This window comes from Balaenoptera musculus, chromosome 5 (genome assembly GCF_009873245.2).
Source record: "Balaenoptera musculus isolate JJ_BM4_2016_0621 chromosome 5, mBalMus1.pri.v3, whole genome shotgun sequence".
NCBI lineage: Eukaryota > Metazoa > Chordata > Mammalia > Artiodactyla > Balaenopteridae > Balaenoptera > Balaenoptera musculus.
This window is the reverse complement of record NC_045789.1, coordinates 5,244,140-5,271,818: the sequence shown is the minus strand read 5'-3', so window position 1 is coordinate 5,271,818 and position 27,679 is coordinate 5,244,140. Positions and strand designations below refer to the sequence as shown.

The 27,679-nt window shown below is 34.1% G+C and overlaps 1 protein-coding gene across 3 annotated transcripts in view; it reads left to right on the top strand.

Annotated features, from left to right (window-relative positions):
* The window catches only part of FSTL5 (follistatin like 5), a 768,953-nt gene that overhangs the window by 618,864 nt on the left and 122,410 nt on the right, over nt 1-27,679 (top strand). For all 3 annotated transcript variants that reach the window (XM_036853815.1, XM_036853816.1, XM_036853817.1), the window contains 2 exons: nt 1,574-1,735; nt 6,084-6,218. In XM_036853815.1, coding sequence (XP_036709710.1) covers nt 1,574-1,735; nt 6,084-6,218 — 297 coding nt within the window. The remainder of the gene's footprint in view (nt 1-1,573; nt 1,736-6,083; nt 6,219-27,679) is intronic.

Sequence of the window (27,679 nt, the reverse complement as noted above, 5' to 3'; positions counted from 1 at the left end):
AATAGATCTATTTTTAATTTATTGAGGAACCTCCATACTGTTCTCCATAGTGGCTGCACCTGTTTACATTCCTACCAGCAGTGTACAAGGGTTCCTTTTTCTCCACATCCTCACCAGCATTTGTTATCTCTAATCTTTTTGATAATACACATCCTAACAGATATAAAGTGATAACTCATTGTGGTTTTGATTTGCATTTCCCTGATGATCAGTGACGTGGAGCACCTTGTCGTGAACCTGTTAGCTATTGTATATCTTTGGAAAAATATCTATTTTTGTCCTTTGCCCATTTTTAAATTCTTTTTCTATTAAGTTGTATGACTTTTTGATATATTTTGGATATTAACTCCTTATCAGATAGTGGTTTACAGATATTTTCTACCATTCTGTAAGTTGCCTTTTCACTTCTTTGATGGTTTCCTTTGCTGTGCAGAAGGGGGCTATTTGTCTTTTAGTTGCTGAATTGTAAGAGTTCATTGTATGTTCTGGATACCAGGCTCATATCAGATATCATCTGCAATTTTTTCCTGTTTTGTCAGTTGTATTTACACTATTTCCTGGCATCCTTGTCAAAAATCAATTGACCATAGATGTATGAGTTTATCTCTGTGCTCCTTATTCTAATTCCATAGACGTATATTTTTATCTTATTGCCAGTACCACATTATTTTGATTACTGTACCTTTGTAATATGATTGGGAATCAGGAGATATGAGAACTTCAGTTTCAGTCTTCATTTTCAGGATTGTTTCGGCTCTTTGGATCCCCTTGTAATTCCATATGACTCTGAGGATTAGCTCTTCCATTTCTGCAAAAAAAATGCAGTTAGGAATTTTGATAGTGATTACATTGTATCTATAAATCAATTTTGCAGTATTGTCTGTCATCTTACCAAATCTTATTATCTCACCAATTACTTATTGAATCCATCAACACGTGGTGTCCTTCTGTTGATTTAGGTTTTATTTAAGTTCTTTCAACATGTTTTGTAGTGTTCAATGTAAAAGTCTCTCACCTTCTTGGTGAAATTTATTCCTAAATATTTTACTTTTGGATGTACTGTAAGTGGAATTGTTATCTTAATTTCTAAAAGATGCTATAGTAAGGAAAAGTTTTTTCTTCTCTCCCATTTATATATTTGTTCATTTATTTACGTTACTGAATCCATAGAGTCTTGTTTGATTCTTTATACTCCTTTGTAATTGATAATTATCTCAATGCTCAAATTATTTCAGATTTGGTGAATGAGAGCCCTTTTAAACTGGTTTTGTATTTTTTGACATGTTTCTATCATTCCTTAAGGACTTCTTTAGTTATTGAATCAAGATAGCCCAGGCTCAGCTTATATTTTCCCTGGTTCAGTCTCAGAATAACTTTTATCCAGGGGACACTGGTACATTTTAGTGGATGCTATTATTTGCAAACTAAGACCTGTAGAAATATCATTCATTAAATTATCATCATTAAAATAATATAATTGTAATTTTCTCATATTGCAATTTTTCTTTGTTTTGGAAAATCAAATGGCAAATACAGATCACTCATTCACTTTCTTTTCCATTTCTTCTTTTAGTCCCTCCCGTAATCCGGGTGTATCCAGAGAGTCAGGCCAGAGAACCTGGGGTAACTGCAAGTCTCAGGTGCCATGCTGAGGGCATACCAAATCCTCAGCTTGGATGGCTGAAGAATGGAATCGATATTACATCAAAGCTGTCCAAGCAACTCACACTTCAAGGTGCTTTTTACTTGCATTTTTCCTCTTAAATGACAATGTAAAAATTTTATTCTAAAACTTATAACACATTTTACATTATTATGAGAAAGAGCAAATAAGTCTTGGTGGCAAAAGAATATCATGAATATGAAAAAAGATATGGTTGTACCTAAGACATAATATTTGAAATAGAGTCCTTTAATATTTTTAATGTTTTAAATAATGGTCTTGTCATAATGATTAGTTATGTCATTATTTCTGTCATAAGTAAAATATTAAATTTTTTCTTTTAAAAACTTATCCTCTGAACTATAGCAGATATACTGAACAGAATCATTGGATCTCTTCATTGAATACATTTCTGAAGAGACAATTTTAAATGCTTAAATCATATGTTAAAATATATATTACAGAGGGTGTCAGTAATATAGAAATTCTTTAGAAAATGTTTTGCATCATGAAATGAAGATAGAAAAAATTCAAAATGCTACTAAATATGTTCCATATTTATGTAGTTTTACAGTTATGAAGTTCTTGCATTCTAATATATAAAATATTCTATATGTTCTAATAGTCTAATGTGCAGACATTAATCAATTATTTTACAGATTATAATAATCACAAATGAGTGGTATGTGAAAAGCAAACCAGGCAATCTTTCTAATGTCAAATAACCTAAATAATGCAAAAGCAGTTTCATATATGTTGATTATACTAGTAAGCAAAAAAATGTAAAAATCTTATTTCCATTGTCATGAGTAGCCCAGGGACAGTCATTTTACTGGAGTATCTATTGCATGGCATTACATTCCTTGTTCCATGCTTTTAAATTACTTCAATTCATACTTTAGAAATGAATATATTTTCATTTTTAAAATTATTTCTGTAAGAATAGACTGCTCTTATTATTCAACTTAGAGAGTGAATACACTTTATCAGTATACATCTTAAAATAAATCTTTTAAATCACTTACTTATTTATTTTTGCAAATGAAAAATGACATATGAAAGTATTTTTGACCTTTCAGAGCTGAATCCTAGCAATCTCTATGTTAATATAAGTAGGTCCAACAAATTTACATGATTGCATCTATTGATTGCATCATGGTGTCTGTAATCTGAGATGAGGATTGATCTGATAAACTGAAGTTAAATTGAATGAAAGTCTATTTAGTTTCTGATTTTGTCATCTCTTACCTATTTGATAGCAACAAACCATATTATATGAACTTATTTTGTTTTTGTTTTAGAAATATACAGGAAGGCAAATTTGGGGAGTTGGTTACACTCTAGACTCAACATTTGAAAGATTGGGACATTTGTAAAATAGCTATTATCATTTTTTTAAAATAAGAGAAAGTAAGTTAATTTTTGAGAGACTATGACAAGTAATAAAATGTAAGTAGGAAGCAGAACCTAAGAGATAAATCTGGGAGCACAGGAGTGTGAAATTCCATGTGGTTTTGTATATGATCACATATTACCAAATTACATAGTTATTTAATTATCCATTTATTCATCAGATGCTTATTTAGCATTTGTATGTGAGGTCCAAGTCTAGGCACTAACTGATAACTATGGCAATAGATGGGATGATATGGTTATGAGAAGTAAAATTCAACAAAGCAGAAATATTTTGGTGGGCAAATCCAGACAAATATCCAAAGGGACTAATAATTAGCAAAGAGGCAGGAGAACAAGGTGATTACAGAATGAAAGAAAAGAAAGCCAGAGATGGGAACAAGTTCAACAGTGCTGGCGGCATAGAAAGGTCAAGGAAGATCATTAAAATATATTCATGGGTTAGTGATTAGTTTGTCCTTGTGACATTTAGAAAATCAGTCCTCAGTGGGCTTAGAAATGAAAAGGAGGGAAGAAGTATAAAAACCTATTTCCAAATTTTGAAAGAGTAAAAAATAACAGTAGTAGCTGCTGGTGGGAAGGTTTAGGACTGATGAAGATATTTCTCACTTCTTGGACAATTTGTTGGTTTAAAAGGATATTGGTAAAGAGAAAGATGTATGAATAATGCAACAGGGGAAGGAGCGACAAATACAAAACAAAAATGGAGGGGAGGTTGGCCTTGGAAAGAAATAGAAAATTTCCTTTGAGAATTAAATAAAAATGAAGATGTAAATGGAAACAGGAGGTTTGGGGATTAATTTCTTTCTTTTCCAGCTTTTATTGAAATTCAGTTGGCATATAAAATTGTGTAAGCTTAAGATATACAAGGTGATGATTTTTTACACATATATTGTGAAATGATTTAGGTTTACTTTTTAATCACTTCTATGTATTTCATGATATAAAGAACAAGACAACCTGCTTAGAGTGAGAAGTTATTATTATGCCGGGAAACATCAAACAAAGACTAAAGACAAAGACTAAAAGTGGAGTACTGTATGAAATGCAACTAACTGTAAAGGTCAAGTAACATCCTGTTACTTGAAAATTGGAGATTGTGAATTTGAAAATTTGTAAATTTGCTTATGTAATAGTCTAGTAATTTAATCAAAAACTTAAGTGCAGGGGATGTTTTCTAGTTCTGAAAACAGATGTGTCAGGATGATAAATGGACCCGGAAATTGGTAGTTCTGGTCATAGAGTAGAAAACATCTAGATATGCTAGATTATGTAGGAAAGGAGGGAAAGATAGTGGGACACATAGGTTAGAAGAATATATAAGAATATTGAGAAGAGAGAATTTCAAGAAGGAAAAAATTGAAGTTTCAAAAAAGTTCTAGAGAATTTAACCTTAAGTATGTGGTCTTTGGAGAGGGCCATGTTTCACATAAAACAAGAAGCTGATCTGGGCTTAAATACATTGTTTTCTTCTCATCTTTTAGAACAGGGGTCTGCAAATGAAGGACCACAGACCAAATCTGGAAAGCTGCCTATTTTTGTAAATAAAGCAATTGTTTTGCTTGTTTTTAGAACAGCCACATTCATTTTAAAAAATAATGTCTGTGGCTTCTGTCATGCTGCTATGGCAGAGGTGAGAAGTTGGCACAGAAATTGTGTAGCCCACAAAGCCAACTGGCCTTTTTCAGCGGCCCTGCCAAAAAAAACCTGCCAACTGTTTTGGGGAAGTGATTCTCAACAAAGGATGGGGGGAATGGAGGAGTGCAGCGATATTTGTAAATCAAGAAAGAGGGTCCAGTGATTTCAGTGATTAGCCTTTCCCAAACACTCACTGCCTCTCCATATCCTCCTAGGGATGACATTTAAGCTCTTTTCCCCTTGGTTTTCTACCTTCCTTCCCCAAACAGCGGCTCTGATCATTCAGTCTCCTCTCTGTCACAGAGTCGTGCCCCTTTCTACTGCACATGGTTCATGGTGTCCTTGTGATTGGATAACATGGAACACACCACAAACATGCACACAGAGACCTACAGAAAAAAAGAAAAGAAAGTAAAAGAAAAGATGCAAACCTAAACAAATGAGCACTAAAACACTGAACCTTAGGGTCTGATAGAACAGAAGTCCAGCCTTTACCTTTGAGGGGAGTGACCTGCATAAGATCATTCCATGAGTCTCAGATTCCTCATTTGATAATTAGCTATTATCTGGGACAATTAAGGAATAATATATGTAAAGCACCTCCTGTATTGCCAACATAGAGTAAATGATTAATTATACCCTGGTTTCCACTTTGGGGAATGCAACTCATTCAGAGATTAGCTGCAAATATTATTATACCAAAATTTAAAAATTAGATTAATCATTCCCTTAACTCTTTGGTTATACACTGACTATATCAATTTCCATATTATAATACTGCTTACTTTAGGTATATTTCTTGCAAACAACTGCAAATCTTACAAAAAAAATCATGTGTTATTTTCTTTCTGTCCCCTATACCTAATAATTCCAGATAAATAATTCAGACTCAAGAATATGCTTGCTAAATGGCATTGTATTATACTTGCATGATGTAGCTCACTTAATTCCTTTATGGCATGTCTTTTCACAAGTATTCTCCTGTAAATGAACCATATTAGTATTAATTAAAACTGTTGTAAAAACTGAGGACAAAGTGGATTATGAATATTAAAAATAAATATAGAAATGGAATTATAGTTTTCAATATGTAACACTTCTTATGCAAGGTAGGAAATAGGAAATGGATATAAAATATGGTGTGTGCATTTGATACAGAGTATTGGGATCTCTGTAATAGAATGACAGCACAATTTATGAAACACTTGAATGCATTTGGAATAATTTGGCATGTCTCCAAAGCATGGAAGTATGAAGGGAAACAGTTTAATTAGGATAAGCTAAGAGAACTGTTTGACTGTGTAATCAGAAATCACTGTACCAAAACTGAAACTGTAGTTTACAGGTTGCATTTGCCTTCTGTTTTCAGCAAATGGCAGTGAGGTTCATATTAGCAATGTGCGCTATGAAGATACAGGAGCATACACTTGTATCGCGAAAAATGAAGCAGGAGTGGATGAAGACATTTCTTCTCTTTTTGTGGAAGATTCTGCTAGAAAGACCCGTATGTATTGAATACACACACACACACACACACACACCATACTCAACTTTACAAGTAAGTTTTTTCAAAAACAAAGGCATCAGAAAATACTGTGAAATGAGCAATGCATAAAAAGAAAAAACAAGCAAACAAAAGCAGTTTTCATATGTAGGAAGGCTGGAATTCCTGAAATATTAAAAGGAGATTTAAGGATTAAATACAAGATTGTGAAATTTTCAATACGACAACTAAAATGATTTTGTTTCTTTGGCAAGTGTACATAAGATGTGTTGGGTCCTGTCCTCCCATTTGCTCATATAGGAAATTAAATCCTTTGCAAAATCCTTCTCCCAAATGATTTGGAATTCAAGGTCCTATAATATAGCCAAGGAGCAGTCTATAGTTTTAACACATCACTCATTCTTTTTCTTGAAGTTGCATTGTAGTCATGACCCAATGGCTGTACATCAGCCCTTCTTTGCAGCAGTCAGAGAAGTAAGCCACCTTGAGACACCCACTGCCCCAGCACCAACACCACCCCATGGGCTATTCTCCATTTATAGCTAGAAATCCTTTGTCATTGCTGTACATGTCTCCTCGTTGTTTCATTAAGTTTTAACAAAAATGTACTGTCCTTTTTAAAAATTAGTACTTAGTGAAAGGTATATGGTGGCCTGGGATGCTAAAGATGGATTTTTGGTTACAGCTGAGTTATTTAGAACTCCAAGTACTCTTGTAGCATTTATCAAGTGAGCTCTCTATAGGCAAACACTCAGACATTTTCTTCCCCTGGTGCACATGTGCCACGGATGGCTGTTTTGGGATTGGGTCTGGATATACTTGGAATGGCTATTCTCATTGTTCCAAAGTCTTGCACCTGTCTGTACCTCCTATCAGTCTAAGTTTTTTCAGGGATCCTTATATTTTGAGGACCATTTACATGTGCAATTCTTTGAGCCCAGTTTTTGGACGAGGTTAAAATATTGTCCCAGGAATCTTCTTATTCCTCTTTCAGTCAGTGAGTGCATGTAAATATGAGTGGATCCAATGAGGAAGTTGGGTCTTACCTAGGCCCTGACTACTGGTATATCTGTATCTATATTTTGTCTGGCTAGGACAACCATCATTATAAGCAAATACTTAAATATAAAATTCTTAAGGTGGAAAAAGAGAAAAGAAAACTGGGTTTAATGACCTAGATAAGGACCACCATAGTTTCTTTCCCTCAATTTGCAATTCTTTTCCTGTTAAAAATCAATTTTGGGTGACAAGTAATTGAAAACTTTAGTTTTCCTTGTCCTTTATGATGGTGCTGATGAGACAGATTTTCCTTTCAACTCTGTATTTTAATTTTCTTTTAATAATGGTCATGTAGTTTTCAATATATTTCTCTATTACAAAATTGAAACACCTAGCTATAGCTTCTTTAATCAATGAATCACTATCTACCAGCATGTATATTTGAGAAGCACTTTACTGGAAGATTTCATATAATTTTGTCATATAAATGTGTTAGTTTAATCATAAGCTGTTTATGAAATCATGTTTTCAGTTTATTTTACTTATCACCTTAAACTCTTACAAGTCAAAATAATGCATTTTAAATATTTATTTATTTATTTCTGGCTGCATTGGGTCTTCGTTGCTGTGCGTGGGCTTTCTCTAGTTGTGGCGAGCGGGGGCTACTCTTCGTTGCAGTGCGAGGGCTTCTCCTTGCAGTGGCTTCTCTTGTTGTGGAGCACGGGCGCTAGGCCCGCAGGCTCAGTAGTTGTGGCTTGCGGGCTCTAGAGCACAGGCTCAGTAGTTGTGGCTCACGGGCTTAGTTGCTCTGCGGCATGTGGGATCTTCCCAGACCAGGGCTTGAACCCGTGTCCCCTGCATTGGCAGGTAGATTCTTAACCACTGAGCCACCAGGGAAGTCCAAAAGACATTTTGTTAGCAATAGGTTGTTAAAATCAGAAATGCTAGTTTTAAAAGACATAGCAGTGCAGGTCTTACTACATCTATAGTTATAGAACTTTCAAAGCCATCTTATAAGAAACAATACAAATGAAAGATTTGGAGATTTTTGTTTTCTAACTCTGGAAGTGAAATATGTATAGGTATTAATTATGCATTCTAATCATGTGACATTTTGAAGGATAAAGAGTGAAAACTAACAGATTTTATTTTTTTAATTAATTAATGAATTTCGAAAAGGTACTTAACATAAGGTCTACCCTCTTAACATAAGGATACCCGCTTAACCCTCTTAAAGTTTTAAGTGTACAATATTGTATTGTTAACTACAGGACTAAGTTGCACAGCAGAGCTCTAAAATTTGTTCATCTTGCATAACTACAACTTTAAAACCATTGAACAACTCTTCGTGTCTCCCTTCTACCCTTCCCCTGACAATCACCTTGTATTTTCTACTTTTATGATTTTGACTCTTTTAGATACCTCATATAAGTATAATTACACAATATTTCTCCTTCTCTGACTCGCTTGTTTCAATGAGCATAACATCTTCCAGGTCCATCCATGTTGTTCCTTCTTTGTAAGACTGAATAATATTATATTGTATGAATACACAAAATTTTCTTTATCCATTGATTTGTTAATAGATATTTAGTTTATTTCCATATCTTGTCTGTTGTGAATAATGCTGCAATTAACATGTGAGTGCAGCTATCTCTTTGATCCTAGTTTCAATTCTTTTGGAAATACACCCACAAATGGGATTGCTATGTTATATGATAGTTCTATTTTTAGCTTCCATAATGTTTTCCATAGTGGCTACAGCATTTTACATGCTCACAAATAATGTGCAAAAGTTCCAGTTTCTCCATATCCTTGCCAATACTTTTATCTTTCGTTATTTTGATAATAGCTGTTCTAACCGGTATGAAGATAATATCTCATTGTGGTTTTGATTTGTATCCCTGATGATTAGTGATATAGAAAAAATTTTCATATGTCCATTGACCATTTGTATGGCTTTGGAGAAATATCTATTCAAGTCCTTTGCCCATTTTTAAGTTGGGTTAGTTTTTGCTATTGAGTTATTGGAGTTCCTTTTTTTGGAAATTAAATGCTTATCAGATATAAAGGATGAACATATTTTCTCCCATTTCATAGGTAGTTTTTTTCACTCTGCTGATTGTTTCTTTTGCTGTGCAGAAGCTTTTAAATTTGATACCTTCTAACTTGGCTATTTTTGCTTTTGCTACTTGTGCTTTTGAGAAAATTATAGGCCAATATCCCTGATCAACATAGGTACAAAATTCCTCAACAAGATATTAATGAACTGGATTCAGTGGCACATTAAAAACAACATACACCATGATCACATGGGATTTATCCCTGGGATTCAAGGATGGTTCAACATAAAGAGATCAGTACATGTGACTTGCACATTGACAGACTATGGGATAAAAATCACTTGATCATCCAGTAGATGCAAATAAAACATTTGAAACACCTTTTCATGATAAAAATACTTTGACAACACCCTTTTACAATAAAAATGCTCAACAAACTAGGTGTGGAAAGAATTTATGCCAACATAATTAAGGCCACATTTTTTTTTTTTAATTAATTTATTTATTTATTTTTGGCTGTGTTGGGTCTTCGTTTCTGTGCGAGGGCTTTCTCTAGTTGTGGCAAGCGGGGGCCACTCTTCATCACGGTGCACGGGCCTCTCACTATCGCAGCCTCTCTTGTTGGGAGCACAGGCTCCAGACACGCAGGCTCAGTAGTTGTGGCTCACGGGCCTAGTTGCTCCGCGGCATGTGGGATCTTCCCAGACCAGGGCTCGAACGCGTGTCCCCTGCATTGGCAGGCAGATTCTCAACCACTGCCACCAGGGAAGCCCTAGGCCATATATTTTTAAGCCCACAGCTAACACCATACTCAGTGGTTAAAAGCTGAAAAAAAACTTTCCGCCTAAGATCAGGAACAAGACAAGGATACACACTCATACCTCTATTCGACATAACATTGGAAGTCCTAGCCATAACAATTAGGCAAGGGTAAAAAATAAAAGGCATCCAAATCCAAAAAGAAAAATTCTCTGTGCAGATGACATGATCTCATATAGAGAGAACCCTAAAGATGCCACAGAAAAAACCTGTTAGAACTAATACACATATTCAGCAAAGTTGCAGGGTACAAAATCAACATATGAAAATCAGTTGTGTTTCTATACATTAACAATGTATATCTGAGAGGCAATTAAGAAAGAAATTCCATTTACAAATGCATCAAAAAAAATAAAATACCTAGGAATAAATTTGACCAAAGAGGTGAAAGACCTTTACACTGAAAACTATAAGAAATTGATTAAAGAAATTGAATGAAACACAAATAAATGGAGAGATATTCTGATATTCTGTGCTCATAGATTGGAAGAATGAATACTCTTAAAATGTCAATACTAACCAAAGGAGTCCCTGATCCAATTCTATTTCCATCAAAATCTCAGTGGCGTTTTAAAGAAATAGAAAAAATTCCTAAAATTCATATGAAACAACAAAAGATCCAGAGTAACTGCAAAAATCTTGGAAAAGAAGAGCAAAGCTGGAGGAATCACACTTCCTGATTTCAAAATATATTTAAAAACTATAGTAATTAAAACAGTATGATATTTACATAAAGACAGGCATGTAGACCAATGGGACAGAAAAGAGATCTCAGAAATAAATCCACACATATGCAGTCACCTAATCTTTGACAAGGGCTCCAGGATACATGTTTGCCAAAGGATAGTCTTTTCAAAAAATGGTGCCGGGAAACTGAGTGTCCACACATGGAAGAATGAAACTGAACTTCCCATCTTTTACCATATACAAGAATCAACTCAAAATAGTTAAAGACTTAGGTATAAACCTGCAAATGTAAACCTCTTATAAGAAAACATAAGGGAAAACTTCATGACATTGTTTTTGGCAAAAAAAAAAAAAAAAAAAGGATTTTAGTTGTAACCCAGAAGTCTCAAGCACCACTAATTCATGTTTATATTCTACTATTTTGTAGGCATGTAAATACAGTTTCTTTGCAATAACAAATTTACCTCTCATTTAAATAAACAACTTTAACTTTTTTTTGGGGGGGGCGCACCTCGTGCAGCTTGGGGGATCTTAGTTCCCCACACAGGGATCGAACCTGGGCCCCTGCAGTGAAAGCGCTGAGTCCTAACCACTGGACTGCCAGGGAATTCCTTAAACTAATTTAATTTTTGTTAAATTTGTTTTCCACAAATTTGCGACACCATTATTAAGAACATATCATATATATAGTTGTTAATGTGAAAATAGCCATTTTTAGAAACTAACGCACATAATTAAAACCAGAATAAAGCTAAATAAGTAAACTAACAGAGTAGAATATTAGTAGTGATAAAAGAGAATGAACTGAAAATGTGAGACTGTCTAGTTGAAGTCAGGTTTCCTTGGGATGTTTCCTAGTACTCAATGAATTGTCGGAATTCTGTATAACAATACCAAAATCAGGTGGAGAGCACATCAGGGAAAACTACAGCCTTTTGTAAGTCCTAACATAAGAATTGCTCTGGCTTCTCTTCTAGTAATTCCATGGAAAAAGACTAATAATATTAATTATGCAAGTCACATTTGTATTCTGACAGATATTCTCAGAAAGGCAGAGAAGAGAGTCACAGACCCATCAATGATGACTTTACTCTTCTTATTTGCACATATTAAAAATTACTGACTTATCCAAAATAATTTCAGAGGTCTTTTTTCCTTTTAGTTGTGTTAGGATACAACATACAGTTGACCCTTGAACAATGCAGTGTTTAGGAGCGCCAACCACCCTTGCAGTCGATAATCTGAGTAGAACTTTACAGTCTGTCCTATGTGTCTGTGGTTCCATATCCATGGATTAAACCAACGACAGATCGTGTAGTATTGTAGTATGTATTTATTGAAAACGATCCCTGTATAAGTGGACCTGCACAATTCAGACACATGTTGTTCAAGTGTCAACTGTATATTTAAAAAGCAGATTGGTCTAATAGAAGAGCATGAACTTTGGAGTAAGACATGAGTTAGAATAATTTCTCCACCACATAATAGTTCTGTGATTTGGAGCTACTAGTTAGCCCCTCTGAGCTTTAATGTCCTTATCTGTAATACAGTATAAATACTAACTCACTAAGGGTTTTCTATGCAGATACTGTAAAGCACTCACCATAATGCTAGACATTATGCTGATTCTTACTAATTTTCTGAAAATAATTACTTACTTCTTGCTAGAAACATTGACAAAAATCATTTTTAATAAGACTGGAAAATCTAGTAATTGTTAGAAATCAGCGTTTCCAAAATGAATGACACATATACAGAAATACAGGTATACAGATAGATGGAGATGGAGATGTGAGTGTATATTGACATCTATAGTATTAAATATCCAAACATAAAATATTATATATCTTCATACTAAAAAATTGACTCTGCTGATAAGAGTATAATTTTTCCTTTAATGTAGCTATTAAGATATTTTAAATAAAAATATATTTTTTTGCCAGGGTCCACTTTTGCCAGAGTCAAAGCAAAAGCTACACTTTATTTCCCCTTTACATTGGTCAATTTATATTCCCATTATACTAAAAAAATATTTTGTAAGGTGATTTTATTCTGTTTTCTTTTTGAAAGATGCAGAGAAGTATTGAATCCCATGTAGACAGCAATAAAAAAAGGGGAAAGATTTACAACTTTTGGGTCAAATGACACAACACGGATTTTGTTTGACTACAGCTTCAGAGTAATCATCCAGCTATTTTCTGTATAATTGAGTTCTGATAGTGGCATCAATCACATTTTTTTCTTATACTATATTTCCCAGCAATATGATGCTGTTGAGAGAAAAATTCATGCAAAGCATCACAGGCTAGGGAGCTGATTTTTGTTGTACCTGAATCTTTGAATTGGAAAACCTTGAGTTACAGGTTTGTTGGCAAACCCTACTGGAATTTTTCTCATGTGACAAATTGAACTACAAGAAAGTGCTGCAAAATAATATAATCTCCAGCTATATTAGGCTTAGGGTTTGATAACTAAGATTGAATAGAATGGTATACAGGGAGGATTTAAATGCAAAGAACAGTAGAAATGGGCCCTAGAATGGTGCTTGTAACAGGGAGTAGAAGACAATTTGAAATAATGTGAGGGGATTTTAGGTAGAGGTAGAACATTGTTTATTTGGAAACATCTTGCACATAGCATAAGTACTTAATACACTTCCATTTCCAATGGGAGGCAATTCCCAGATGATAACAGTTTATCTTCAGAATTATGGCAAATTAAAAGCAGTGTGAATGTAGGCTTCTCTGGAAAGCTTTTAAGCCTCTATGCGCATTAAGCCCTGGACACAGGTTTTATGACACCTTGCTGGGATTTTAGTAAAGGATACGTTTAATCTAGCTTCTCACAAATATTGGAATATAATGTTTGAATATGTTAGACTAGTGCATATATATTTTTTTTTCTTTTTTTCATTGTCACAGGCAGTATTACATTGGAAATATTCGGCTATTGCTACATTCTTTACTTTAGAATTAACTTCAATAAATTAACATTGGTTGACTGTTATGAACTAAAATTCATTATGATTCTTTAAATGAGTATTTTAAATGGGTTAGACTCTACAACAAGATTACAAGAATGAATAAACTATATAAATATATAATGTTCATATAAGTTAATAAGTATTCTAAAAATATGATGAGTATAATTCACAATACACGGATTTAGAAATATGGTGAAATGTAGCCACTTGTACCTAAATATTTCAAAACATATATGAATGTTTAAGCATGTTTAAGAAGTATTTGCCTACTTTAGAAGTAGAGGAAAGGGTCTTAAAATAGGTTAAAGTATGGTATTTTTACATTTAAAGGCAGTTTAAATATGATATCACAAACTTTGGAAATAGAACATATTCTGGTAATATGAACAAGTTAATTAACCTTTCTAGTCTTCATTTACTTTCTATTTTTAAAGAGTAGAGAAAATACTTACTTCAAAAGAGCAATTGTATAGGTTTAATGAGATCATTTACGTAAGATCTTATCAATGTCTACAGAGGCTAGGAAGATAGTATAAACAAAGAATAGCATAGTCTATCAGGTATAGATGGACCCAAATGCACCAGTTATCAATTAATAATCATTTTTATACTCAACCAGTATGAGTGAGGTAGAACAAATAGGAATTCGGAAAATCTATAGTTAAAGATATGGTGTGGACATCATAGCCAGGGTGATATTTTAATCCTGATAGTTATGAGCTAAGTGCTGGAATCAAAAAGAACCAAATAAAGACAGATATTTGAGAAAAATGAAATAAATCAATAAATGAAAATTATTGTTAATTTTTGTTTAACATTCACTGACTAATATTTAATAGACGTACATACTAAAAACACTTTAAAGCAGAGTGAACAATGCATATTTCTTTTGAAAAACCCAAAAAACGATTTAGTTAATATTTGTCACAGACATTTACATATTAGTAAGCTTATTGTGAAATAAAACACACTTAGAATAATCAGACTCATGTTGAGGTTAATCATGCTTGATAAGCATTTATTATTTTATGAGCTTTCATTACTTATCTTAAATTCTAATATTCAAGCTCTCAATTTGGCCAATGACATTGTCGCATCCTGTGAAGTATCTTGTTCGTAAATCTTTTCATCTGTTGACCCAGAACATGGTGAAATGATCTGCTTTGTGATTTCCATATCTGAAGGTTATATTTTCAAAATAGCATGCTTTTCAGTGTCATTAAATAGACCTGTTTCTAATGCATTGCCATTTTTGCCCAATAGTGGAGGCTTGTCTCTCATTTAACAAGATGCTACGTGATCTGAATGTCATCAAATTGACAAGTTTACAACAATCATCAATAATCAGGGATCCCTTGCCTACAAAACAAAATATGACTCTAAGCTTTCTTATTTTGATTTATTTCCTCCATTTTGTCTGCAGGACCTTATATACCTTCAGTGGAATATTCCTATATCTCATCTCCTATTACACTATGTCAATTTGCCTAATTTATTTTATGATAGAAATAGGCAAGTAATGATGATATTTTATTTATATTTCTGCAGGTATGCAGACTAAATTAGCTTATATACAGTGACAATGCTGAGTATAAGGTCTCTATGAAACTTTCAGAAAATCTATATACTAATATTTTGTTGGTGGTGTTCAGGAGAAAATGTTAGGATTCACTTTGATAATCCATAATTCCAGAGGCATTGCACTTGGTGAGTCCTTTGCAAAATAGCTGTGACAGGTAGCCCCCGATTTTCATAAATTCTATTTATGCCACTTTCTTTTACGAAAGACCTACAAGTACATTAGTATCAGCTTTTGCTAACCAAAAGAAATCCTAAGCGGATCTTCCTTTTTAGTAAGAAAGGTGAAGAGCTAAAATCACGTCCAGCCCACTTTGCAGCAGCCCTATAGAGGTTGGGAGCATCTGAGCTGGAAAACTGGCACAGCCAAGCTCCTTCCCTGGAACCACACTCAGAATCGTCTCAGCATCTCAGCATCAATCCCTCATAGCTGTGAACCGTGTCTGTGAGCACCTGTGCTTTACCTCCATTTATTTTGTCCATCCCTTAGCAAGATATGTTCTAAGGTAATTGCTTCTTCACTTTATAACATTTTGGTTTGTGAAAGGTTTCACAGGAACCTTCTACTTTTGGATAGTGGGGAAACCTGTACTTAGGTTCAAGAAGAGGTTAGAATTATCACTCAATGATTTTCTTAGAGTTCTCTGATATAGGGATTCTGTCAGAAAATGGTGTCAATGTGTGAAGAGTTAATAAAACAAATATGGTCTTCAAATTCCCAGGCTCCCACGTGAGGGGCTGAAGGGAGGTGCCTTCTTAACATTTTGTGAAATCTAATTGATGCCATACATTTTTATCAACTGTGTACAAAGAGCCCAGATTATACATCTGTGTGCCTATTATCCTCTGTTTGCCCAGATATCTGGGTTCTGGTAAGACCTAATTGTTGTACGAATATGCCAGAAAGAGTGAGTCAGACAGTTTGATTACTGTTTATCTTCCTTATTTGCTTTATTTTCCAACTTTGTGTTCATTTCCATATTTGTGTTATATAGGAAATATTACTTTACATTTGAAATGTTATTAAATATGACATTTCTTAAAAGTCACTTTTCTAACTCATGCAGTAAAATTGTGTGCCAATTTAAATACAATATCTTTCCCCTAAATTGATCTACTGTCTGTCTAATGCATACCTTTATAAATACTAAACTCTGGTATAAATAATAATAAAACTTTTGGAAACATTCTAACAATAGTACAATTTAAATAGAAAATAAATTATTAGTGAATAAAATATTTGTTTTTGTCTGAAACATATGCTTATAGAAAGTCAAAATGTGTTTCTAGATATAGTTTGGATTCAGAAGACTAAGATTATACCATACAGTAAAGAAAAAAGGTGTGTTATTTTCTAATGTAATTATTATAATGATATTCAAGTAAAGACTATATACATACATATACATATATATATCACATCCAATATTGTCTTAATTATGATTATACTAATATTAATATTAGAATATAATTTTAGGGGTATGTTTCAAAGGCAGAATAAACATCAGAAGAGAAAGTATGATTAGATTAAAATTAAGAAGTTCTAATCATAAGAATTTGCCCTCAAGATATTTTCTACCTAAAAAATTAATAAGAACTTAGTATCATAGATTGCTCAGTAGATAGATAGATAGTTATAGATGAAACAAACCAAAGAAAACTAGGCAGTAGTTTTAAAAAGACTTTTCAGATAGAAGGAAAGATGAAGTGTCAATATATATTATGAAAAGATGTTAATCCTCATTAGTTTTCAAGGAAACACACTTTATAATCACAGAGAAATGCCATTTTACATCTATCAGAATACCAAAAATTAAAAAGCTACAAAACACCAAGATTTGATGTGATTTGGAAAAATAGGACTCATTATCCACTGCTAGAAGTAGTGTCAGTTTCACCTCCCTTTGGAAAGCACTTTAACATTATCTGTTCAGATTTGCATATGCCTTGGAACCCAGCAATCACACGTCTTAGAGAAATATTGAATTGCCATACATTCAGAAGTTATTTAAGAAGAACCTGCCACGTACTTAATATTTTGCTATAATTTATTTTCATTTTTATTTGTCTTTTAAATACTTCCGTATTTCCATAGTAACTGAACTAACTTAATTTAAATACTTTTTACAATGGCTGTAATTTGATTTATGTAATTTAAATGTGTGTGAAGTTGTTACATTCCCAAGTGCGTGAATACTATTTCAAGATTAATCCAAACTTATTTATTTGTTTTCTAATGTCTATTAGAAAAGGGATATTTACAAAATTTATAAAATTAAAGAGTTTTCATTGTAAGGCAAACAAAAAATCTACAGGGAACGATAGGTTTGTTCATTTGTGTTTTCACCTATGAAATATTCACTGAGGAAAGAACAAACATGCAAACAAACATGCTGCTAGCATATGGCTAGCACTGAATAAGACAACTCTGTACTTTCAGAAAGACTATAGTTTAATGCAGTTAGAAGTAAAGGACAGCTATAATACATGGTAGAATAACATAATTGTTGTAACAGACATACAAGTCAAGTGGGATAGGATTGCAACCACAGAATCATCAAATTCCAACTGAGTTGCATTGCATAATGTTTATTGAGGTGATGACATTTGAGCTAATATTTGGTGGCTGTAGCGATACCTCTACAGCTGGAGACTTAAAAGTATATCGACTCAGGGAAGAGTCATGAACCCACGTGGTGTGTTTTATTAACTTTGTGTAATATACTCGTAAAAAGATTTGCTGGGAATTTGCAATACATGGTGAGAATAAATTATTGGGTAGAACCAGATTAAGGGAGGTGTTGAACTTTGTGAATAGAAAAAGTCAAATGAGGAGTCATTTACATGCTATATTTCTGCAAAGGTAAAAATTCTTTTCTACAGTCATTATCTAGTGTTTAGATAAATATCACAATAAGCATTTTTTGTTGCGTATCTCATTGTTAATATATAGTAGACATTTGAGTAATTTTTTTTTTTTAACCTGAGCAGGATTAACTAAATTCAAATTGCCAACATGGTATATAAGACCAACAGTCTTTTATATTGACTATTTAATATCAAGACAGAATACGTGTTGTGCTGCTGGATACAACCCCTGTGAGCATTCAGTATGAGGTTGGACCGTCTTCCTCTACTCATCTTTTGAAAACTATTTTGCATAATGGCATTTCCCAAAAGATAGTGTTACTTGATTTATCAGCCTATTTGAGCTTCTAAGAAGAAAACGTTCATAAAATATTATTTTTAATAAATAATCATATTAAAATAGTCAAGGACTAAAATTATGTCTTAGGCTGCTTGTGCCTATTAATTTGTATCCATTAAATTAGAGCAAAGCTAACACTGAAAAGATTCTATTTTAATAATAGATAAGAGATAATCCACTGCTGACTTTATGCTTTTGTGGCCCCTGAGCAATGTTTACTTCATACCAATGGGTACAATGTTGGCCAGGACACAATTCTGGCTACAGAAACTAATCTGAAAACAGTTTGTTTGATATATAAATAAGTGGATACTCTGCTCATTAATTTGTTTTTAGAACATTATTATTCTACTCCAAACTATTTGATTAGACTCATATTTTCAGCACATGCTTGCTTTATTTTGCTTTTTTAAAATTAATTTTTATTGGAGTGTAGTTGCTTTACAATGTTGTGTTAGTTTCCACTGTACAGCAAATTGCTTTCTTAAAATTATTAGAGAAATTAACTCAATTAGAGATATTGATAGAAATAAAATTTTAATGGCTCCAGTATTCTAAGGTACTTGGCACAGTGTCTAGCACATAATAAGGGCTCAGTAAATGTTTCTGATTACTGATACTGTTATTATTCTGCTTCAATAATTTTAGTTTTAATTTTTTCTTAAATATATTGAACAATGGATAAAAATTATGTAAATGGTAAAAATGGGTAAAAGTGAAAAATGCTAGGAAGAGGACTATTCAAGAAAGTGTTACAGATTAAATATTTTATATTTGTTTTTAACAGCAAACTATTTTGAGGTTCAGATTTACTTAGGAATTACTCATACCTTTATTAACATGTATTGCAACTGGCGATTTCTTTACTCTTGTATCTTACATAGTCTGTTACTCCTGTGAAGCTAAATTCCCTTCTTGAATCTCCTAGTCACATGAAAAATTGTATGCTCAAGTTGTAAAAAATGCCCTTGGAGCAAACATTTCAGAGTTTTATTCAAATCTGATCATTTTCCTTTGACGTTCTTTCTTGTAGAGTGTGGGAGAGGTAAGTTTCATATGGAATGTTAGTAAAAAATATATATACATATATAGGAGGGAAACCGTTTTTTTTTTTTTTTTTAAACATCTTTATTGGAGCATAATTGCTTTACAATGGTGTGCTAGTTTCTGCTTTATAACAAAGTGAATCAGCTATACATATACATACATCCCCATATCTCCTCCCTCTTGGATCTCCCTCCCACCCCCCCTATCCCACCCCTCCAGGTGGTCACAAAGCACCGAGCTGATCTCCCTGTGCTATGCAGCTGCTTCCCACTAGCTATCTGTTTTACATTTGGTAGTGTATATACGTCCATGCCACTCTCTCACTTCGTCCCAGCTTACCCTTCCCCCTCCCTTTGTCTGTTATTTGTAGTGAGGTGGATGGACCTAGAGTCTGTCATACAGAGTTAAGTAAGTCAGAAAGAGAAAAACAAATACCGTATGCTAATACATCTATATAGGGAAACCGTTTTTATATCACATTCTGGAAGTCATGCCTGACTGCATCTTATTTTCAAGAGTGAGCAATAATTAAAGGTTACACGTGTGGAGTTCCGGTGGTATCAGAAGGCTTCAACTGAAAATGCTCTCCTGTTTCAGTGCCAGCGTTCACTCTTCCCACAGCACAGCTGGCTACACTACTGCTACTTGGCCTAGTTTATTTCTCTTCCTGTCACTTCTCTCTGAGCATCTTTGACCCCGTTCTCTTTTACTCTGTTGCAGTCACTGCAGCTGCTGGCGTATCACTGTTGTCTGTTCTGACCTTTTTTCAGTTCTGACAATGGAAGGAAGAAGGGCAGCTGGCATTGTTCTCTCTTACTAATACAGAAGCTGTGTTGCGTGGGAGTGGGGATGGGAAAGGAGGGGAGAGAGGAAAGAATTAGAGGAGGACAGAATAGTTTATTCCTTTTTTTAATTTTTTTTGTAATTGAAGCATAGTTGATTTAAAATATTGTGTTAGTTTCAGGTTGTAAAGCAACTATACCCCAATTTAAAAAATAGTTTGTTCCTTTTATGATTTTCCACCATTTGTTTCTCCAGTGTAACAGTTTGAAGTAGCAGCTCCCAGGAGTAGCAATAAGGTTTCAAATTAAGAAGACGATACACGTTAAAGTAATATGGGTAGTAACTCCAAATTTCTAATCTTAATGTGTAGTGGTGGTTTCTTTACCTGGTTTTAGACACTGACGTCACTTCTTCATGTTTTAATTTTCCCTTCTAATGTGATGAGGAAGAATTTTGTTTCTCAATCTCATCTTCAGGCATTTAAAACCAGGGATGACAGTGTCTCACAGAGAAGGCTTTAGGCTCCTGAAAGATTCGGGATTTAAAATCAGGTAGCGTTATGACCAAGAATTTTAATGGGACAACGTAAAAGCATAGAAAAAACAAAAACGAACAAACCAAAAACTGTGGATGACTTCACACATTTTTCTGGTTTCACTATATTGTCATCCCTCTTTAAATACACTATTGAGTCTTTTTTTTTTTACTTTCAAATTTAAAAAATTAACAATTTTTAAGGTTACTTTCCATTTACAGTTATTACAAAATATTGATTATATCCCCTATGATGTACAATACACCCTTGAGCCAATCTTACACCCAGTGGTTTGTGCCTCTCACTTCCCCACCCCTATGTTGCCTCTCCCCACTGGTAACCACTAGTTTGTTCTCGATATCTGTGAGTCTGCTTCTTTTTGGTTATATTCACTAGTTTGTTGTATTTTTTAGATTCCACATATAAGTGACATCATACAGTATTTGTCTTTCTCTGTCTGACTTATTTCACTTAGCATAATGCCTTCCAAGTCCATCAATGTTGCTGAAAATGGCAAAATTTCATTCCCTTTATGGCTGAGTACTATTCCATTGTATATATACACCACATCCAGTCAGCTGTTGATGGACACTTAGGTTGCTTCCATATCTTGGCAACTGTAAATAACGGTGCTATGAACATTGGGGTGCATGTATCTTTTCGAATTCCTTTTTGCTTTTTGTGGATATATACCTGGGAGTGGAATTGCTGGGTTGTTTTGTAGTTCTGTTTTTAGTTTTTTGGGAAATCTCTGTACAGTTCTCCAGAGTGGCTGCACCAATTTACATTCCCACCAACAGTGCACAAGGGTTCCCTTTTCCCCACATCCTCTCCAATATTTGTTATTTTTGTTCCTTTTGATGATAGCCTTTTTTTTTTTTTTTGGCTGTGTTGGGTCTTAGGTTCGTGCGAGGGCTTTCTCTAGTTGCGGCAAGTGGGGGCCACTCTTCATCGCGGTGCGGGGACCGCTCTTCATCGCGGTGCGCGGGCCTTTCACTATCACGGCCCCTCCCGTTGCGGGGCACAGGCTCCAGACGCGCAGGCTCAGTAGTTGTGGCTCACGGGCCTAGTTGCTCCGCGGCATGTGGGATCTTCCCAGACCAGGGCTCGAACCCGTGTCCCCTGCATTAGCAGGCAGATTCTCAACCACTGAACCACCAGGGAAGCCCTGATGATAGCCTTTCTGACAAGTGTGAGTTAATATCTCATTGTGGTTTTGATTTGCATTTCCCTTATGACTAGAGACGTTGAGCATCTTTTCATGTGCCTGTTGGCCACCTGCATGTCTTCTTTGGAAAATTATCTACTCAATTCTTCTGCCCATGTTTTAATGTGGTTGCTTTTTGTTTTTTGTTTGTTTGTTTTGATGTTGAGTTGTATGAACTGTTTTTATATGTTGTATATTAATCCCTAATCGGTCATATCATTTACAAATTAAAACACCATGAGTCTCACTTCATTCATCTAAATAATATGTTTTTAAAACAGGTAGGTAAATTATAATAACTAGGGACCTCCCTGGTGGTCCAGTGGTTAAGACTTCATCTTCCAATGCAGGGGATGTGGGTTTGAGCCCTGGTTGGGGAGCTAAGATCCCACAGGCCTCACAGCCAAAAAACCAAACATAAAACAGAAGCAGTATTGTAACAAATGCAATAAAGACTTTAAAAAATGGTCCACATCAAAAAAATATTTTTAAAAATCCTAATAACTAGGATACATCAAGAATTTTAGGAAAACAGAGTAGTAAGTGACAGTGCCCTGAAAAGTTGAGAACCTAACAGCTTATGATGTCATTTTAGGCAGGACCTGCCATTTGCTCTCCACTAATGTGAGCAAAACAAAGAGACTAACGTCTTTTGAGTAAATACTACTTTCAGAATTATGTCAGACAGAAGAAAAATTATCCCAGAAAAAATAGTAAGAGAGACATCAGGCTAACATTGAATTGGCCTAATCCTATTCATCAAATGACTCAATGAACAAGTTGGATGTGCTGTGTACAGCTAACTCATCTTGGGACCATCAGGATATTTTGTAATTTAAGATCACAAGTTCTTCCATGACTAAGCTGAAATTCCTTTATGAATGTCATTATTAGTTTGTAATTCTCCAATTAACATTTTTACATCAAAATTCTTACTATATAACACATATCTGGGTTCTCTATCATAAAACTGTATGAGAACAAAGACGTATTTAAGGTACTTTGGGGAAGAAAATTTCAGTTCTAGGGTTAGCCATCCTTCTAATCCACAATACGTGACCTTATTGCTATAGGATGGGGATTTAACAGATTGAGAATGTCAGGTTTCACATTATTGTTTAACAGTGCCGAGCCTGGAACTATTGTGTAAAAGCAAATCAAAAGCAATATGGAATTCACTTTAATCAACACAATGTAAACACTTGAACCAATTTTAAAAAGCAAATTGAATTTACTATGGAACTTGCCATTGGCCTGCTAATAAGGCTTTTCATATTTGAGGAAGAATATCTGAAGAGGCATGTAAATATCTGTTCCTCCACACTGTGTACACACAAATGTTATATTATTTCTCTGCATTACAAGACAAGATATATAAGCCATATTACTGCTGCAAGTTGCTTCATTTTTGAGCATAATTTACAGTTCTTATCTTTGAAGTTATGTTTATATGTATGTTTAGCAAAAATACATATTCATTTTCAAAAAATATATGTGCACTTATGTATATAAACATATGTGTTGTGTGTGTACATACACTAGTGTGTTTGTGTATGTGTGTGTGCACATGCCAGGCACTGTTCTAAGCAACTGAACATTTTTAGCTCATTGAATGCTCATAAAATCTTCATACTGCCTGATTTTCTGTTCTATGTCATGCAATTTCTTTAGAAATCTGTTCCAAGAAGAAGTTAACCTCTGTTAACTTATAATCAGCTTGTTTTATGAGACATTATGTCATCTTCTACATGAACACTTTCTCAGGCAGTGTAAAGTCCAATATATTTTTAAATCTTGTGATAACTAGAAATTTCCAATGCTAAGGTTATGGCCTACTTCAGTGATTATGTTGTTTAGGTGTCTGCTGACTTTCATTGTCCTGTTTTATATCTGTTTTATAATGTCTTTAGAGATAAGCAAATGTAACTGAATTATAAACTATATATTTAACCAGAATGCCTTAAATATCATGATATTTAATGCATTTGTGGATTGTAATTGTAATGTGTAATTTCCCTCACAAAATATTTATCTAAACATCTTCACTTATCTGAATGATAAATAACTTTTTAATGTAGCCAGTTTCCTTCAGAGAATGGGTATCTTTTATTTTATACCATGTTTAAATATAATTAGATCTATATGTTAACATTGTATGTAATATAAATATATTAAATATGTATATTTGAATACATATCAAATAGTGGAGAGTTCAGAATATGAGAGGAGGGATAAAAATTGCTAGAAATAATACCCTTTTATGAAAACTGATGTTCATTGCTACAGCTTTAAAGTCTACCATCTTTAATTATTTCTTTGCTCATATGCTAATTAACATCCAAGTAGTCTTCTATTTTTCTAATAATTTTGTTCTCTCAAATGATAATAAAGAGAATCCTCTGGTAACCCTAATGATAGGTTAGAATATAATTTTATGCAACTTTTTTTTTTTTTTTTGCTACCTCTCTGTTAATTTAATTTCTATAAGTATGATGATCTTGAGTTCTGCTTAGGAGATATATATATATATATATATATATATATATATATATATATAACATTATGTGCCACGTACTACTTAAAATGTGTTATAATCATTTTATTTTTCAAATTCTCTAATTCACCATGTGGTGTATTTTCTAGATGAGGAAGTCAAAGCAAAAGAGGAAGTAACTTTGCTTGCCATCTACCTAAAATAGCAGGGTGTATAAGTGAATTAGAAGGCAAAGTTGGTCTCTTATATATCTGTAGCTAATTACCCACAGTTGTTTAATACTGTCACTGTTTATTGTTTATCATGTAAAAACCACAGCCAGTCATTTGTGTGAAGAATTCTCAAAATCGAGTCGCTTCCTGACAATAGTAGGCTTAGAATTTCTATATTAAGAGAAGCTTAGGTCTTGGCAATCTGGCTAAGAGGGAGTTAGATTTTCTCGATGTTTCCTTAGTAAGCAGTCTGTTACACTACCATTGTGTGGTGTCCAACATGGTCCTAATGTTCCTCCTCTTCTGTTTCACTCACCCTTGTAGTCTCTTCCCACATTGAAACAGATCAGGTCTCTATCATAAATAAAGTAGGATACAGGAGAAGGTGTATGGCTTTTGAAGATGGTTCATGAAGGGCATTATGGCTCTGCCTTGCTCTCTTGGATCACTTATTATGGAGAAAGCCAACTGCCAGCATAGGGGGACACTTAAGCAGCCTTGGGGTGAGTCCCAGGAGTAAACTGAGACCTTCTGCCAACAGCTGGCACCAAATTCCCAGCCAGTCAAGTGAACCTGCATGGAAGTGGATCTTCCAGCCCAAGTCAAGCCTGCAGATGACTGAAGCCTCATGAGAAACCCCAAGCCAGAGCGCCCCCTCTGTCCAAAAAACCTCCATAAAGACATAAATGCTTTTTGTTGTTTTAAGCCGCTGAGTTTGAGATACTTTCTTACTCATCATGTTATACCACTGCAGACACTATGCTTACTTTGTTTGGCATTGGAAGGAAAGATGGGTACCGTTTTCATTTGTTTCAGGCGATGGCTTAAATCTTTGACATGGGAATAATTCTTTTTAAAAAAAAAATTATTGAACTATAGTTGATTTACAATCTTGTGTTGAATGTCTGCTGTACAGCAAAGTGACTCAGTTATATGTATATATATATATATATATATAACTGTTTCCATGTCTTGGCTATTGTAAATAGTGCTGTTATGAACATAGGGATGCATGTATCTTTTCAAATTATAGTTTTGTCTGGGTATATGCACAGGAGTGGGATGGCTGGATCATATGGCAACTCTATTTTTAGTTTTTTGTTCCATACTGTTTTCCATAGTGACTTCAACAATTTACAAACCCACCAACAGTGTAAGAGGGTTCCTTTTTCTCCAAACCCTCTCCAACATTTATTATTTGTAGATTTTTAAAAGATAGCTATTCTGACTGGTGTGAGGTGGTACCTCATTGTTGCTTTGATTTGCATTTCTCTAATTAGTGCTGATGAATATCTTTTCATGTGCCTATTGGCCATCTGCATGTCTTCTTTGGAGACATATCTATTTAGGTCTTCTGTCCATTTTTTGATTGGCTTGTTTGTTTTTTTGTTATTGAGTTATAGGAGCTGTTTGTGTAGTTTGCAAATTAAGCCCTTGATGGTTGCATCATTTGCAAATATTTTCTCCCAGTCCGTAGGTTGTCTTTTCATTTTGTGGTTTCCTTTGCTGTGCAAAGCTTATAAGTTTGATTAGGTCCACTTGTTTATTTTTGCTTTTATTTCTATTGCTTTGGGAGACGGACCTAAGAAAACATTGTTATGATTAATGTTGATGAATGATTTGCCTATGTTTTCTGTTAGGAGTTTTATGGTGTCTTGTCTTATATTTAAGTCTCAAAGCCATTTTGAGTTTATTTTCGTGTATGGTTTGAAGGTGTGTTCTAACCTCAGTGTTTTACATTTGGCTGTCCAACTTTCCCAACACCACTTGCTGAAGACACTGTCTTTTCTCCATTGTATATTTTTGCCTCCTTTGTCGAAGATTAATTGTCCATAGGTGTGTAAGTTTATTTCTGGGCTCTTTATTCTCTTTCATTCATCTGTATTTCTGTTTTTGTGCCAGTACCATGCTGTTTTGATTACTGTAGCTTTGTAGTATTGTCTGAAGTCTAGGAGGGTTATGACTCCAGTTTTGTTCTTTTTGCTCACGATTGCTTTGGCAATTCTGGGTCCTTTAGTGTTCCATATACATTTTGGGAGTATTTGTTCTAGTCCTGTGAAATATATCATACTTTTTTTTTAATAGGTATTGCATTAAATCTGTAGATTCCTTTGGGTAATATGGCCATTTTAACAATATTAATTCTTCCAGTCCAAGAGCACTGGATATCTTTCCATTTCTTTAAATCATCTTCAATTCCCTTTATCTGTTTTTATAGTTCTCAGCATATAAGTCTTTCACCTCCTTGGTGAAGTTCATTCCTAATTATTTTATTTTTTTTGATGTGATTGTAAAAGAGATTGTTTGTTTACATTCTCTTTCTGATATTTCATTGTTAGTGTAAAGAAATGAAACTGATTTCTGTATGTTAGTCTTGTATCCTGCTACCTTGTTGAATTCACTTATCAGTTCTACTATTTTGTGTGGAGTCTTTAGGTTTTTCTATATATAGTACCACATCATCTGTGTATAATGACAGTTTTACCTCTTGACATGGGAATAATTATTACATTGTCTTGGTTTCAATCTGATTCACTTTGTTGCCAGGAGTAGACTCTCTCTCTTTGGTTAAGTATAGGTTATTTTAAAATGGATGTGAATGTTGAACTGGCAATGTGAAGCAGTCAGAGATGTATCTGCATTCAGAACCCAGAAACCAACTTTACATAGTCAGACAACGGCTGAGACTCTTGCTTCTCCCATGGGTTGCATAGGTCTTCCTCCCGTTCACATCTAATTGAATCCTGATCTGCATGAGCACAAATTATCACAGCCTTAATTCTATGTCATGGTGCCTTTTGCTATGCATTCTTACAATTCCAGTTCTCTGTACTCCTGGCTTTCTA